At 40.4% G+C, this 17,015-nt stretch overlaps 1 protein-coding gene across 6 annotated transcripts in view; it reads right to left on the bottom strand.

Annotated features, from left to right (window-relative positions):
• Positions 1-17,015, bottom strand: part of LOC116041965 (centrosomal protein of 128 kDa) — a 91,962-nt gene that overhangs the window by 18,796 nt on the left and 56,151 nt on the right. For all 6 annotated transcript variants that reach the window (XM_035995294.1, XM_035995291.1, XM_035995293.1 and 3 more), the window contains one exon: positions 3,654-3,713. In XM_035995294.1, the coding sequence (XP_035851187.1) occupies positions 3,654-3,713 (60 nt within the window). The remainder of the gene's footprint in view (positions 1-3,653; positions 3,714-17,015) is intronic.

Genomic DNA, 17,015 nt, shown 5'->3' with positions numbered 1-17,015 from the left:
ACTTTCAATTTGAATTATGAATAAATATTTCCTCCATAAATATTCACACATGGCTGCGGCCCAAGTTTGTCCGCACCAAACATTTCCCTCAGAAAGTTGATCATGAAGGCAGTCAGTCGGTTGTCCTCCTTCTGCGCCGCTAGGGATCCCGATGATGCGAACATTAAATTTACGGATGTGATCTTCGATTTGTTTGATCTTTTCTCTCAATGAGATGTTTTCTACAGGTAGATTGGCATATTTCTTCTCCATTTCAGTCAGCCAATGGTCATTATCTGTAACTGCTTCCTCTACCTCCCGCAGTTTGGAGGATGTGTCCTTTATGATTTCTTGTAAAGAGTCTAGTGATTGCTTTATCGGCTGCAATTTTAAATCAAATGCCAAACCAATCTCCTCTCGAATAACATCTCTTATAATCACGGTGAGCTCTGTGCGATCCTTGACTGAATGCATGGCAGAATTGCTCCTCAAATTATGGTCTTTCCCCGATATTAAGCGTTTAAATTGCAAAATGTTTCAAAACTTGCAATTCAGGACATTGTGTAGTCTTGATTAAAGGAATGGTCAAAAGTACAAACTTTTATCAGAGGACGGAGCGACCAGAACGTGTTCACGTCATGCTGCCGGAACAGGAAGCTGGATGATGTTTTTGTTGAGTTATTATTACACAATACTTTTTCTGACCTTTTTGAATCTTGCCCCTGACAAATAACCCATATTACAAAAAGACTAAAACTAACATTAAAACTAATAAAAACTGAACTAAAACTAAGCATTTTCAAAAAATAAAAACTAAACTAAACTAGCAAACCCACTTTAAAAACTAATTAAAACTAAACTGAATTTGAAAATAAAAAGTCAAAACGAAATAAAAATAAAAACTAATGAAAAATGCAAAACTATAATAACCTTGCTTGGAGCTAAGCTTTTCTTTGAGAAAAGAACAAAGAACGGCACTGAAGTCATTCTTAAAAAAGGAAGACGTGTTCGGAGTTTTGCTGACCGGATACGGCAAAAGTTTAATCTATCAACTAGCTCCGCTACCTTCTTCGTTGCTCTGCCTGGTTGTAGCTAGGCCTGCAGCGACGCGTCGATGACGTCGACGTCAAAATTACGTCGACGTCGTATTTTTGCGTCGACGCTTCGCCACACACACATGTGGGAGACCAAAACATTGCAGGAAACAGCAACCTCCTCAGAATTCCCAACAAAGCCCTGCAAAAAGCCCCATGAAAAAAAAACAGCTCGCCCTTAATCATCGAAGGTATGGGAATACTTCAAATATAGTCCCAAGTACTAACGTTAGCTAAATTAATTTCATGTTTGTGTAGTGTGTTGTGTAGCCTGCGCACTTAGGTGGTGCTAGCTAACTATCTTAGCTCTCCGTGCAGTTTGTTCGTGCTAGGTTAGTAGCTAACGTTAACGTTAGCTAGCTACTGGCGCCTAGACAGCTGTGTTTAGCTAACGTTAGTTATCATCTAATGTTGGCTTGAATGGTAGCTAGCTTACAGCTGCAGAACACAGCTATCTATAGTAGCTAACGTGAACGCTAGCTACTAACCTAGCACGAACAAACTGCACAGAGAGCTAAGATGCGTTGGTTAGCCTAGCACCACCAAAGTGCACAGCTGCATTATCATGTAAACCTACAGAATAGCAGTTAAGAGAGTGAGTTTGATTATGCATCAGGTTTTATGTTGGGACTGTTATGTTGTGTTAAACACTCTCAGGAATGTCTGTACTGTTCACTGCAGTGTTTTTCTTTTTTGCACTACAACTTGATTTTTTTGAACGTGTTGGTACTGTAAAAGAGTAAACAGGCTGGCCTTTCATTTTGTATAACAGTAAAATAATTATTTTATTTTGTGTAAAGCAGAAGATTTTTTGCTGTGCAAAATTGTTTAATAAAATATATTAAGAATTTTTTGGTATTTATTTGAGATACATTATGGTTTTTATTAATCGAGCAACAGAAAAATAATCGTTATATTAATCGTCCAATTAGTCGTTAGATTAGTCGACTAATCGATAAAATAATCGCCCGATTAATCGTTTAATAAATAATCGCTTACCCCCAGCTCTAGTTGTAGCGCTATCCTATTGCGCGCAGAGAGAATTTGAAAGACAACCGTTTATCCCGCCCTTCGGATTGAGGCCTGCCAATGGTGAGTTCCCAGACCAAACATCTTGTTTGATGTGGGTCTGGCTTGTCAGGCTAGGGATCAGGATATAAGGAAGAGGAAATCCCAGGCTTTAAGACAAAGGCCTTAGTTAGCATGATACTCTACATTTCAGACCCATTATGATAAAAAATAATTTTCCTCACGCAACCACGCATACAGTACTGTGCTACATTTGGTTTTCTGAAATAGGTCTGCAATGTAAGCAATGAAAATTAACGTAATTAAGTCACCAAAACTGTCTGATATAAGAATACCACGAGGGAATTCCGTTTTAAGCCGAATCCTTTCATTAAAAAAAATACATCTTAATCCCTCTCTATTTAAAAATGTTTTGCTTCACTACTGTCTAAGCTGCAAGTTTACAATTCACTTATAATCTCTTTTGAAAACAAAATATAGTCTATCAATAGTCTATCATTATTTTGTCATTTTATGTTAAACACCACAGTTAGCTCATGTTCAGATACTGTAAGAGCACAGCCAAAATAAGTGTGATAATAGCTCAGAGAAAATACAGTGGCCCAGTTAAAGCAGTGCTGAGCATGCAGTCAATGAAACAGGGAATGTAAATTAATTGACAATGTTTCATACATATGTTGTTACGGCCATGCAAAATGATTTGTTAAATGAGTATTCTAACTGTAAAATTATTTCCAACATAAAAACTGCTAACTAGGGAGGTAATTATCTCTGGTGGTCTCTAGTGTTTGGTGATAAACACTATGAACTGTGCAAACACATTTTAACAGAGTATCATGCATCACCGCCACAGCCATAATTACATGTTTCGTTTGTACATTAAATCATTGCAATACTAAATGGGAACTGATTTGTCTTTCAAAGAAGCCAAGCGCCAACTATTACTGCACAAGACAAGAAGACAACTGCAAGAAGGCAACACATTAAAAAAAGAAATTGCATCTCATCATTTCATCAATTACAAGAGCCTCACTAAAGTGGAACATTGTGTTAACCGTGATGCTGGCTTAGAGGAATGAAAGCCAGGGAAATAGTGTACTAGGACTGAACTTCTAAGGGTAGTGCACTTGTCATTGCCCTTATAATTTCTATGGAAAGACATCCTGTCAAAAATCCTTGAACTTCAGTTTCATTATGATCACTGCTGACTCACCACACATCAGTGCTCAGCTGTGGAAACGGGTTTCCTCAAAAATAAATCATCTTTTTTGCCATGGTAAACGTTGGTTTTAACAGGCAAAAATACAACCATATGTGTGGCTGGTACAATAATTTAAAGTTTGCAAGGACCACAGTCCACCGAATGTATATAATCTATGTTATCATCTTTCATTAATCTTCTACAGTATAGTGTAAGCCTGGGAATGGGCATGATGTTCATGGGAATAGTGTCACATGCTTAATCCTGTGTTTTCTCGATTATGTAATTGATTACTTAGACAAATCCCTTGGAAGGAAGGCAGCATATACAGCTGCATGTAATAATTATACCTTTGTCTCAGCCAGCCAGCGGTGGGGGTCTTTCACTAATCCAGGTTTCTGGGAGATGGCCTGTTAAAACAGAACAGAGATTATGTGAGCTGCCTTTGTTAGCCTGCATTACAAAACATTCTGTTCTTTAAAAAGAACTACAATGGAAAGGAGTGCAAGTCTAAGATATTTTGTAGTTAGGATATTATGAATCTACAAACCCACATTCCAATGAAGTTGGGATGTTGTATAAAACGTAAATAAAAACAGAATACAATGATTTGCAAATCCTTTTCAACCTATATTCAATTGAATACACTACAAAGACAAGATATTTAATGTTTAAACTGATAAACGTTACTGTTTTTTTGCAAATGTACGACTTCAGCTGCTCAACAGTCCAGGGCCATACGTTGTCGTATTTTGCGTATCAAAATGAGCCACACATTTTCAATGGGAGACAGGTCTGGGCTGCAGGCAGGCCAGTCTAGTAACCACACTCTTTTGCTACGAAGCCACGCTGTTGTAACACATGCAGAATGTGGCTTGGCATTGTCTCGCTGAAATAAGCAGGGACGTCCCTGAAAAAGACATAGCTTGGATGGCAGCATATGCTGCTCCAAACCCTGTATGTACCTTTCAGCATTAATGGTGCCTTCACAGATGTACAAGTTACCCATGCCATGGGCACTAACACACCCCCACACCATCACAGATGCTGGCTTTTGAACTTTGTGCTGATAACAATGTGGATGGTCCTTTTCCTCTTTGGCCCTGAGGACATGACGTCCATGATTTCCAAAAACAATTTGAAATGTGGACTCGTCAGACCACGGCACACTTTTCCACTTTGTGTCAGTCCATCTCAGATGGGCTCAGGCCCAGAGAAGCCGGCTGCGTTTTTGGGTGTTGGTGACATATGGCTTTCGCTTTGCATGGTCGCGTTTTAACTTGCACTTGTAGTTGTAGCGACAAACTGTTTTAACTGACAATGGTTTTCCAAAGTGTTCCTGAGCCCATGTGGTAATATCCTTTAAATAATGATGTTGGTTTCTAATGCAGTGCCACCTGAGGGATCGAAGGTCACTGGCATTCAATGTTGGTTTTCGGCCTTGCTGCTTACGTGCAGAGATTTCTCCAGATTCTCTGAATCTTTTGATGATATTATGGACTGTAGATGATGAAATCCCTAAATTCTTTGCAATTATATGTTGAGGAATGTTCTTAAAATGTTGGACTATTTGCTCACGCAGTTGTTCACAAAGTGGTGAACCTTGCCCCATCCTTGCTTGTGAACGACTGAGCCTTTTGGGTTGCTCCTTTTATACCCGATCATGACCAATTAACCGGTTCACCTAGGCCTGGGCGATAAATCGATTGAATGAATTAATTCGAGTTTTTTGTTGCGGGCGATTTAAAAAATAAGTAAATCGAGTTTTTGTGTAATGGCGCATTTTTGGCTCCCCGGAGCTTCCGTAGCGTTAGTTTCACATAGCAGTATGGCAAGCGACAACAACATCATAGCACACACGAAACAGCAACAGCAAGCGACAACATGGCTACCGGTGAGAATGGGAAGTTTGTTCCCAAGAAAGGAATAAAATCATCTGTTGTTTGGAACTGGTATGGGTTTACTGCGACAGACGTGGAGCAAGAGACCCCACGCTGCAACATTTGCCTAAAGCCCATCGCAATCAAAGGCAGCAGCACCACAAACCTATTCCAACACCTGAAACAGAGACATCCAGCCGAATATGAAAAATGCCAGTCTCTTCGAGACGAACAAAACCGCAGTGACCAACAAACCTTAGCTAAAAAACAGCTAACTGTAGCCGAATCCTTTGAACAAGGCACCGCATATGACAGGAAAGGGGCACGGTGGAGAACAATCACCGAAGCGGTCACTTTGCACATAGCCAAAGACATGGTACCCATATATACCGTGGAGAAGACGGGGTTTATTAATTTGATTAAAACCTTAGACCCCAGATATGAGCTACCCAGCCGCAAGTACTTCAGTGAAGTCGCCTTGCCCCAGCTGTACAACAACACACGAAAGAAAGTCAGCAGAGAACTGGAGGAGCTGTCCTTTTATTCGGCAACAACCGACATGTGGTCCAGTCGGACTATGCAACCTTATATGAGTTTAACGGTGCATTTCATTGACAATGCGTGGGATTTGCGGAGTATTTCCCTCCAAACGTCATACTTTCCCGAGGACCACACCGGTGAACTTGTTGCCAAGGGACTGAGAGACGCTCTCGACTGCTGGAACCTGTCTGAGAATCGTCTATGCTGCATGACAACTGACAGCGGCACCAACATGATTAAAGCCCTGAGAGTGAACGGATGGCCAAACCTCCAGTGCTTTGGACACAAACTACACAACGCTATTGGTAAGTCTAACAATAAGTAAAATAAAATATTCAATTTTGACAGAGCACATATTATCCTCATCCAAACATGCAGTGCTAGAGGAGTTTTTTTTTTTTTTTTCTTCTTTTTTCAGTCAGCCAACCCAACATTTAGTCAAGCTGACTCGACTACGAAAAGACGAGTGTCTGACTACCTGACTGCGGTTCATCCACCGTTTAAAAAGTTTAAGTGTTGTACGTGATTTTTTTTTTTTAATTAGGCCTAGCCACTCTGCAAGAATGTTTCAATATGGCGTGTCCACTAAAAAACAAACTTTTATTTTGGATGTGATAATCACGATATCATATCGTGACAGCCCTAATGTAGACTGATATTTATTAAAGTCCCCAATAGTGATGTATGTCTTTGTGTTTTATTCTTTATCATACAGAGAATGGTGTTAAGGATCCCCGCATAGATCGTGCCATTGGAGTTTGCAAGAAGATAGTCGCTGCTTTTTCCTACAGTTGGAAGAAAAGAAGAGAGCTGGGTGTAGCTCAGTCAGAGCTTGGCCTTCCCCCTCATCAGCTAACAACAGAATCCCCAACCAGATGGGGCTCCCGCCAAAAGATGATGGAGCGATTCCTGGAACAGGAGAAGGCTATAGCCCGTGTCCTGGGGTCTGATGTTAAAAGCCGCCATCTTGTGCCCCCTTGGCAAGACATCGAGGTTTTGGAGTCAGTAAACAAGGCGGTTAAAGCACTCCAAGACTTTACGGTTGCGCTATCAGGGGAAATGTATGTCTCCTTTTAGTCTAGACAGAGTTGTGACTTAAAACACAGCTGGGACTTTGAGTCCAAGAGGGTGTTCATTTATTTATTATTCATCCCAGAAATGGGGGTTACATTTGTCTTGCTTTTGATTAAATAAAAGCAAAATTTGCTTTAAGTTGTCTGCCGTTTGTACTTATTGCTTTCCTTAATAAGTAGGGGGGAAAATCGGAAAAAAATCGTAAATCGAATTAAAAAAAATAAAATCGGAGATTTTATTTTTAGGCCATATCGCCCAGCCCTAGGTTCACCTGTGGAATGTTCCAAACAGGTGGTTTTTTAAGCATTCCTCAACTTTCCCAGTCTGTTGCTGCCCCTGTCCCAGATTTTTTTGGAACTTGTTGCAGGCATCAAATTCAAAATGAGTGAATGTTTGCAAAAAAACAATAGTTTATCAGTTTGCACATTAAATATCTTGTATCTTTGTAGTGTATTCAATTGAATATGGGTTGAAAAGGATTTGCAAATCATTGTATTCTGTTTTTATTTACGTTTTACACAACGTCCCAACTTCACTGGAATTGGGATTTGTAAATAGACCAAAAAAAAAAAAATTATATATATATATATATATATATATATAGACATTGGAGGAATTATGCGAAAAGAAAAAGCAGAAATAGTGATTATACATGTGAATGGACAAACAGCGGGATACAAATGAGAAGAAAAGCCTCTTGTCAAACCCTTAACTTTTGTGAGGAACGGCTCCTGCCAGCATAAATTGCTGTGCGTGTATGTTTAACAGCCTATGACACTACACTTGTGCATACACACACACCTACACACAGAGGTTGTGTGTGGGTCATAAAAATGAGCTTAGGGAGAATGTTCCATCCTTCCCAGACAGGCTTGTCAGCATCAGCAATACAAACTGACTGTCTGCCAACTCCTAATGACTGCTGACACACACAAACACACACACACACACACACACACACACACACACAGATAACAGTCACATAACTAGATGGCACTCAGTTGAAAGCATGCCTCTGCCAACACTATGCAACTGATATATGTGCCAGCTTCACATGTGGAATTTTCAGCAAAAGGTTAACAATTACCTATATGCTTCATTACCTGCTTGTTTCACTTGGAACATTAGATATGGCTGTTCTAATTCTACTTTTAATCATTCTCGTTAATTATCGTAACCCCATGTACTGTACACAATCCGATCTCTGTCTGTTCAGGGGTAATTAGGTTTGCACTTAAACCACTGCACCAGGTTTTGGGGGGAAAAAAACAAGCGTAGCCAGTCATTGTTTTAAGATAGTGATAGTGTAGATACAGAAAGGAAACATGGAGGAAGAGAGGGGGATGACATGCAACAAAGGACATTGCGGTTATGCTTCATGTCTGAACCAATAGGCCTCCAGGTAACCCTAATGTGGCAGTTTTATCCATTTCTCTGATTTGGCCAGTAATGGACATCCTTTCCTAAATTTACTGATGGCTCAAACACAACTAAACAGAGATTCAAAAAGAAGCAATGCATTATAACAAAGAAAGGGGCTGCGTTGGTGGGGCTGTGCTCCATCAGGTACCAATGAGACATGAAATAGGTCCCAGGAAGTCCAGTTTGAGTAAGAGATCCGTAAATCTGAAGGCCTATCAAGAGGCCAAATCTGTGATACTGACACACGATTTTACAACTCACAAAAGTTATCACCGCAGCTAACCTTTCAGCGTGACGATCGCAAGGTAAACAGTGGAAATACTCATGTTACAAAGTTTTATACCACAAATGTGCGTTATTTGATTGGCCACCACAGTGTTTTGCTGGATTACATCATGTTGGCTTCACCTGGCAAAAGGTGAGCCAGGTTGAACTTCTTTGCCAGACGACCCTGCACACGTTTTTTTCTGACAGAGGTCTGAAGTCAGTCTGAGTCTTCAGTCACAATAGCAGCTCTGTGAGGTTGTACTTAAGCACAGCGTCAAGCTACATGCTAACATCAGCATGCTAACATGTTTACAAAAATAATGCAAACATGGTGATGTTTAGCAGATATGTTTACCATCTTCATCTTAGTTTAACCTACTATTTATGGTAACATTAGCACCAAGCACAAAGTAACACTGAGGCTGATAGAATGACAGTTTTGCAGGAACGTATTGTAGAAAATAAAAGGTCAGGGGATCACCAACGTTATTATAATTCATCCTGACGGAAACACGAACGTGTGTACCAAGTTTCATGACACTCCATCCAGTAGTTACCAATACATTACAAATGTCAACGTCATGGTGGCGCTAGAGGAAAAGCCAGATATCACCAAAGTCCACGGTACCCCCAGGATTATTTAACTTAAATTTAAGACTTTTTAAGACCACCTAGGATGAAATTTAATGCCAACTTCACTGCTATATAATAGAAAATAAGTGTGGATTTTAGGCCCGAGAAAAAAAATGATTTGATTGATTTTACCTGAATTGAATAAAGCATTTTATTATAACACTCAACAATCATATTTAATTTACAACAGCGTTGTAAGGTGTTTGTACTCTAGTTACATAAGATAATAACATATGTGTTGCATGAAGAGCTCTTATGCTATGAAACTAAAAAATACAAAATAAATAGGATGATAAAAAAGGTGTGCATTATGAGGTGATACAATTAGTTCCACCTTGGCTAGATAAGATAATATATAATGTGCGTATATGCCAATTGTTATTGTTTCATCCTGTTCTGCTTTTGCGTCTAACCCCCAATTTCCACCAACTGCGGAACGTCTGCGGATCCTGTGGATCCGCTCGGCGGTGGTCAGTTGGTTTCAAGTCAATGTGTGTATTTTCACTGACTGCAGAACGGCTGTAGAACGGCTGCGTTCCGACTCCGTCCCAGCGGTCCGCAGCCCTACCGGAGCAAATACGCAGAGCTTCTATTTTTGCCGGACGCCGGAGAGCTCCGCAGCAATTCAGCACAGGGCAGATAGTGCGGGACAGGAAGTCGAGCACAGTAACAAAATAAAACATCCGGTTAATTTTCAAAATAAAATACACCGTGCTCACGACGGATCATATTTGCGGGGATAAAGAGGTGGGCTCCGGTTTGTTTGTTTGTTTTCCTCACCCCGGTGATCGGCACGTGGGTGATGCCGTCAAATGTGAGTTTGCATGTTGGCTGCGTTTCAAACATACCCTACGAAGGTGGAGCAACGCCGACACAGTCCGTTGCTAGCTGATCAGGAACCTGCAGGCGGGTCTTCCAGCTCAGCAGTTTCATTAGCGCTCGCCATAGTGTGACTGACTCGCACGCCGATCCGTTTGTTGTGCTAACCTCAGCCCCATGCCCTCCGCCTCGTCTGCATCTGTGGCGAGACCTTTAGACACTTGCCCATTCATCCATGATTCTCACCGACGAGCTAACGGTAGCGTTAACGTTACTAACGTTTGATAGTAGCACGGTGCGAGACGTTTTGTTTTCTTTCCTGACAACTGATTAAGTCGCGCCCGAGCTTGGATGTTTAGCCAGAGCTTGCCCACCATGTCCATGGATTTATAATAAAACAGCATGTTGCCTCGTTATTATTACGCGCACATTCCACGGTCAAGAGCGTAAAGAAAAACACTACTGTCGTAAACAGTACTTGTACTGTCGTGTAACATCCAAGTCACACCAAATGGAGTACATTTCAAAGTCTCACACACACACAAAGCATTTATTTATGACGTTACGATATGTATTTAATCCTACGAAATGAGAAGAAATACTTTACGTGGCTAAAACATCATACAGTGTTAACTGTGCCTAATGTCTATTAGATGAAAGTCACACGTTCTTATGGAATATGAAAAGTAAACTAGAGAACTGTGAATGTTGCATGTTGAAAGGCTGACGCTACACTGGATTGCTGGCTTGAATTGTGTGAGAAGGTGAAGTAGTGAGAATAGTTGAAAAAGTGGGAATGGGTTTAATTAGTATGAATGTCTTTGAAAAGTTTAATAATACCCAGAATGTTTGAAAGATGTGGCATGTTTTAATTGTTTTTAGTTGAAAAAGTGGGAATGAGTTTTATTAGTATGAATGTCACTGAAAAGTATAACACGAATAATGTGTTAAAGATGTGGAATATTTTGTTTCTGGAAAAGGCTGACGCTGCACTGGGTTGCTGGCTTGAATTGAGTAAGAAGAAGGTGAAGTAGTGAGAATAGTTCAATTATTATTATATATAGAATAATTGCTTCTTTGTCCCATGACTAACCGTCCCATAAGGTATTGTACAAATCCATTTACAGGGAGACATCCTGCATTCCTACAAAGAGACAGAGCAAAACCATAACTCCCATCCTGTTATAGGTAAAAACATAAAAGCCAGAAGTCATAACAAACACAAATTCTCATGTACAAACTCACACACAGCTATGAACAAAGTCAACAAAAAAAGTACAACCGTATTTTTTTCCCCAAGTTCACCCTTGTGGCAAAGTGTTTACGCATGATCAACAGACAAGGAAAGCACACAGCAAGATATTTTGGACCCTTTCTGTCCCGTGCCTTGGCAAACAACATTGTCACTGCAGAGGTGTCAAGCTACTTTTTCAAGCTGCCATTCAAAACCAGATCCAAGCAAAACGAATTTCCCAAGTTGTTGCCACGGCAGCTCAAAGTACGGCAATGGAGTACTGCTGTGCTGAGGTCCCCGTCTCAGAGTGCATACAACCGCATGGCAGAGCGTGGGACTGTGTGGGAGGATAAAACATGCCTCTCGTTCGCTTTACTCTTTCCTGAACCATCAAAGGCAGCTCTGCACGGTGGCAGACAAAAAGGAGGTGAAACTGATGGAAAGTGAACAAGTAGGCTGGGAGTTGAAAGTGCTGTCTGTGGGGTTGAAGAGAAAGAAACGCCACCATATTTTTTCAGCAGCACCGCCGTGGAATCCAAGTATCTGCCACTGCTAATTTAAATGTGCGACTGCGTGGTTTATGTGTCTCTTTCAGAATGCGAGTAAATCTGTGACTGTGTGTCTTTGGTTACGGTTTGTTTGTTTCACCTTCTGCTGAGAAAATGGAAAAGATGGCAAAGTTTAGAGAGAAGAAGAAGAAGAGGCAGAGATGTAAAACACTAACAGCAAGTGGAAAGGAGATTACCAGTGTGGTATTTCTCTTCATTAAACAGCCTAAAGTGAAGGGAAACAGGAAGAAAAAAAAATGTCCCAGGCTGGATTCAAACACAGAATTTTGCAGTACATGGTGTGCACTTACTTGAGCCAGCTGAGCCCTAAGGAAAAGATGACGTGGACAGGAAGTAGGTCACAAGTGAGAGAGACAGCAAGGGACAGGGGAGTTTCCCTAGATGCGGTGGGGGGGGGAAATCGAAATTTGTATGTATCGTGATTTTTTTTGCGACAATTATTAAAATTGATTCTTTTCCCTAGAATTTTTTTTTACCAGTGGTTGACCTAATATACGGTACCGCTGACGGCGACTACATCATATCCGTTTCCAGCAAAACAGACCAATCGCAGAAACAAATCTATGTTATGTACTTCTTTACAAATGAAATAAATGTCAGACTGACTGACTGACTGACTGACATGTGATGTGGAATCTTTTTAGAAAACAATTACTTTTTAGAAATGTCTCATGATATACAGTATTGTCTCTAGAAGTGTATTATTCAACTTTAATTTTTGTTAAAAGAAGGAAAAGCAAATCGCAATATTCAAGGGACAAGGACTGCAAATTAGCGGAGGCTAGACATCCTAAAAAACCTTGCATCTCTCATATTTAGTTGTGATGTCATAGGTAATGTCCCTAATAAATAAAGAATAAATAAAAAAAGAAATACTATCGAATCACAATACTTCTAGAATTGCAATAAACAGACCTGCCAACCTTGAAGACATTTTATGAGACCCATTCATTCAAAGGAAAACTAGATACATGTAATTTATATTCAAATACATTGTTTGGCTCATCACTACCTCCTAGATTACAATAAATTATTATTACTGTGTAGAAGAATGGAGTGGATGAGTAGGTGTAGTGAAACTACACAAATGTTTTCTTATACTATCCGGTTTAATATTTTGTGCCCATATATTTTTGTTAGTCTAACCAATAGGAGGCGGAGTGAGCTAATAAATAGGCCTAAGTACTTCTGTGTTAAAGATGAGAGTCAGACCAGGTTAACACATAGCCTTCTTCTGACTTACTCATAAAGCAACTTTAAATAGGCCTAAAGCAACTACTAAAAAAGCACAAGGTTGAAGCCTCGCAGAGACATAATTATAGGCTAATAAATAACATGGGTCATATTTTCAGATAGGCTTTTAAAAGGTTGACATGGGTGACATTGCATTATGTCAGTTGCCTAGCAAATAGCCCTATTGTATGCTATGCATCATTAACTGAGCTCGTCACAGCTGGACTCCCAGTTATGATGTCAAGGTCATTATTTATGTTCATAAATTCAATTAGGCTTAAAAATAGCCTAACTGTTACCTTTATCTTACGTTAATCAGCACCTGGCCTGTCTAAAACCTTCTAGTTTTCTAGCCATTTCACCACTTTTCTAACTGCCCCCAACTAATGGGAAGGATGGCGGGTGTGATAGGCTAGCCTATTGACACTATGAACGTTTTTTTTCTTATCATCCTTTTATTTTTAATATTATTATGTTTCGGGGGGTGGGCATGGAGTATTTGCAAGAATGTATGGCTGCAGCCTGGAGACCTCCTGTCTCATGCCTAGGCACGTCCAACGGTAAATTCAGATGTTCAGAATACAACGTTAAATTCAGATGTTCAGAATAGCCTACGAAATTGTGAATTATTTTCTAAATGAAGTCACGGTTAAGTTCGTGAGCTTGGGGGCATGAGACGGGAGGTATCCAGGCTGCAGCTATACCCGACTCAGTATTTGTGCGTGGGACTGTGTTCGTTACCTGTTGCCCCTTCGTGACTGATATCGATTTATGTCTTGCACACGGTGCAGAACGCGTGATGAGGTAGTCTGGACATGTGGAGGCAAGGCCATCTCTCCCGATAGCTGTCAAGAAATCGCTGTGGTTTCCAAACCATTTTTTTGAGGCGGTTCAGCCATGGCATTCAAGCCTACAGTTATCCGGCCAGCCAGGCTTGCTTGAGGCACTGAATTGAATTAAACGCGCAAAGCATTTGGCTAGGAGGGGCAGGTGGGCGGAGGGTTAAAATGCAGCACTCTGAATGGCTGAAAGCTTTTCACTCCCTTACACGCTGTGGCTCAGCGGCAGAATCAATGTCATAGATTGCATGGAAACTGAAATGAAATGAAAGATGCAACAAAATGCGTACCTAGAGAGCAGCGAATCATACAAGCGTACTTAAGGGTCAAAATGCATGCAGAGTACGAAAAATGTGTACATGTTGGCAGGTCTGAATAAATGAAAATCGCACTACAAAACGAATCGGCACTAGGGGTGGAACGGTACATGTATTCGTATATATACATATCCGACTTCATCACCCAGATGTGCCAATCACTGGATCAATACAAAAAAAAAAAAAAAAACTGTCCAACTTCTCCCTTCTCGTGTTACGGAAAGCTATCTCACGGTGACTGCTCATTTTGTTGACTGAGTGGGAAATGAAAGCGTCAGTTCTACAGACGCGGCCCCTGTATGAGCAGCACACAAGCACTCACCTAGCTGAGAAGCTACAGGAGGTTGTGGCCAGTTGGCAAAGGTATGCCTGTCCCACTTAATAGCAAGAATACTTTTGTGGGGGAAGGTCTCGCCTAAGTAGAATTTTTTTTTTGTTATTATTCCACGTAATTTGCACTTTCATAAATAGGAGATGCTGTATTTTCAGTTTTATAGCTGATTGTATGACACTAGGTGGTACAGCCTGAGACATGCATAATATATAATTATTATAATATAATGATTTTCCCTCCATTGTGCCGAACCGTGATGTCTGAACAGAGGTATGAACCGAACCGTGACTTCTGTTTACCGTTCCACCCCTAATCGGCACCCATGTATCGTGAAACAATCGAATCGGGACAAAAGCAATATCGTCCCAGTCCTATGAGGGTCCCCACAAGGTTTATCGTTTAGGGCAACAACAAAAAGACGTCAAACTAATTTTGACATTGAAGTTCTAGACTTGTATAAAGATGTGTATATTAGCTTGTTGGTTTACTGGAGAGAGGTCATAGTATTTTGTGGCTTTTTTTTTAGCACTTTCACTAATTTAAAATCTTCCTTGGCAACTGATTTATTAACTGCCAACACTCAGTAAACTCCTCATCTCCCATATGGCAGCGCACTACCCCGATTAATTCCTTAACTTTCAATGTAGCGCTACACTGTCTTACAACTTCTTGCATTAGTGCTTCTGAAGAGAAGGAAGAAGGGTATCATGAGGTAACTGAAACCTAATACACCCTGGAACTGTTAATGATTCCCCTCATTAGGCCAATCATTTGTGAGTTTGACTTCTTTTCAACATGACAGATTACAGATGAGGCGAGGGGTTGGCTCACATGTCTGGCCGAGCACTGCTGGACCAGATTGGGAAATCTATACGAGCAGATAAGAGCTGGCTGGGTTCATTAGCTTGGTGGAGCAGAGGAAAACTAGCTTGAAGCATGTACTGTAGAGGGGGAGTAAGTGTGAGTACCATGGGTTTATTAGTGTATAAGGGTGTGGGTATTTCCTGTAGGCAATATGTGTTAACGTTTGTCAGTTGTACTGTAGAAAACTTTGTACTTTTATATTAATAAAAAATATATTTTACTTTATACTGTGCATAATAGGTTGTATTGTGTAATGTATGCAATCTAACATCTACCAGACCTGGGTGCGTGTGGTTGTATATTATGTACTGTACATTCAGAGAATTATACTACACTATTCTTTGTTCGAATAAGTATACCTGCAATAGTTGAATGCAATAACTACTGTAACAGAAAGGGTTGTTTTAGATGGCGTTTTGTCCCATTATGAGGGTAAAGCCCCTCACCTTCAGCTCTCTGAGTGTTGCCGTTCTCAAAATCCCTTTGCTTCAGAAAACAACAACCTTCGAGCTAGCAAGCTACACAATGTACACCATATAGCCTTCATCACAGTATTCAGTACAGTATGTGCAAGATAGTCGATCAACAGAAAAGCAACTATTATGATAATCGATCAATCGTTCAGGTATTCTGTCAAGCAAAAATACAAAAATTTGAGAGTTCCAGGTTCTCAAATGTAAAAATGAACTGCTTTTCCTTGTCTTACATTATGGTAAATCCATTATTTGGGGGTTTGGACAGACAAAACAGTCACCCAAATTTTAACAAGACATTTGATGTCGTCACTTTGGGCTCTAGGAAATTACGATGGACGTTTTTCACTCTTTTCTGATGTTTTATTTGTCGATGATTAATTGAAAATTGAATCTGCAAATGAATCGATGACAATAACTGTCAGTTGCAGCCCTAGTGGGCTTAGATGAAGGTGGCTTAGACAAAACATATGTATTTTCTTCATGATTATTTCTTTAACACTTAAACCAAGACTGGCTGGGTGAGCTGAACTTATACACTTGGTATGTTAGAACTAGACACACAACATCAGACAAAGTAGACTGTTTTCTCTTCTGTTTTTCCTCTAAGGCCTCCTGCGAACTGGCTGCGTGGCCTGAGCGTGTCAGCAGCTTGGTGTGTCCGTTTTTATTTTGGCGTTTCTGTTGCGTGTCAGTAGCGTGGCGGCTGCGTGGCGTTTTCTGTCTTTGCACACCAGAAACATGTCTGACGCGGCGCTGCTGCTGCTAGCCTTGTCTGTACACATGTATGTTTCCCATTGATAAAATGCACTCAAGCAGTAGTATACTTCATGTTAAACATAAATATATACTGATTTGATTACAGCAAAGACAACGTCGGCGGTACTGACGGCAAAATAGGCTACAGAATATTTCGTTCTGTATTGACAGGTGCAATATTTGAAAATTGATAATTATTTTTTTTAAATTACATATATCTGTATGTTTATGTCAAAACCTAGATACTTTCAAACATCAAAATGTCATTTATTAATATGTATTTGTGTCAAAATGACATAAACATCTTTTCGTGTTCTATTTTGCCTGGAAACACTTCCAACACGCTTGTGTGTCGCATGAAAAATAGACGTCGGTCCTATTTCTAGCATGCACGCGTTTTCGGCGCGGCTCAAGCCGCGCCTGAGACGTGCATATCACGCAGGCAGCGTGCAAGC

This window comes from Sander lucioperca, chromosome 19, assembly GCF_008315115.2.
Source record: "Sander lucioperca isolate FBNREF2018 chromosome 19, SLUC_FBN_1.2, whole genome shotgun sequence".
In the NCBI taxonomy this organism is placed as follows: Eukaryota; Metazoa; Chordata; class Actinopteri; order Perciformes; family Percidae; genus Sander; species Sander lucioperca.
The sequence above is the reverse complement of the archived record's forward strand: the minus strand, read 5'-3'. Positions and strand labels throughout refer to the sequence as shown.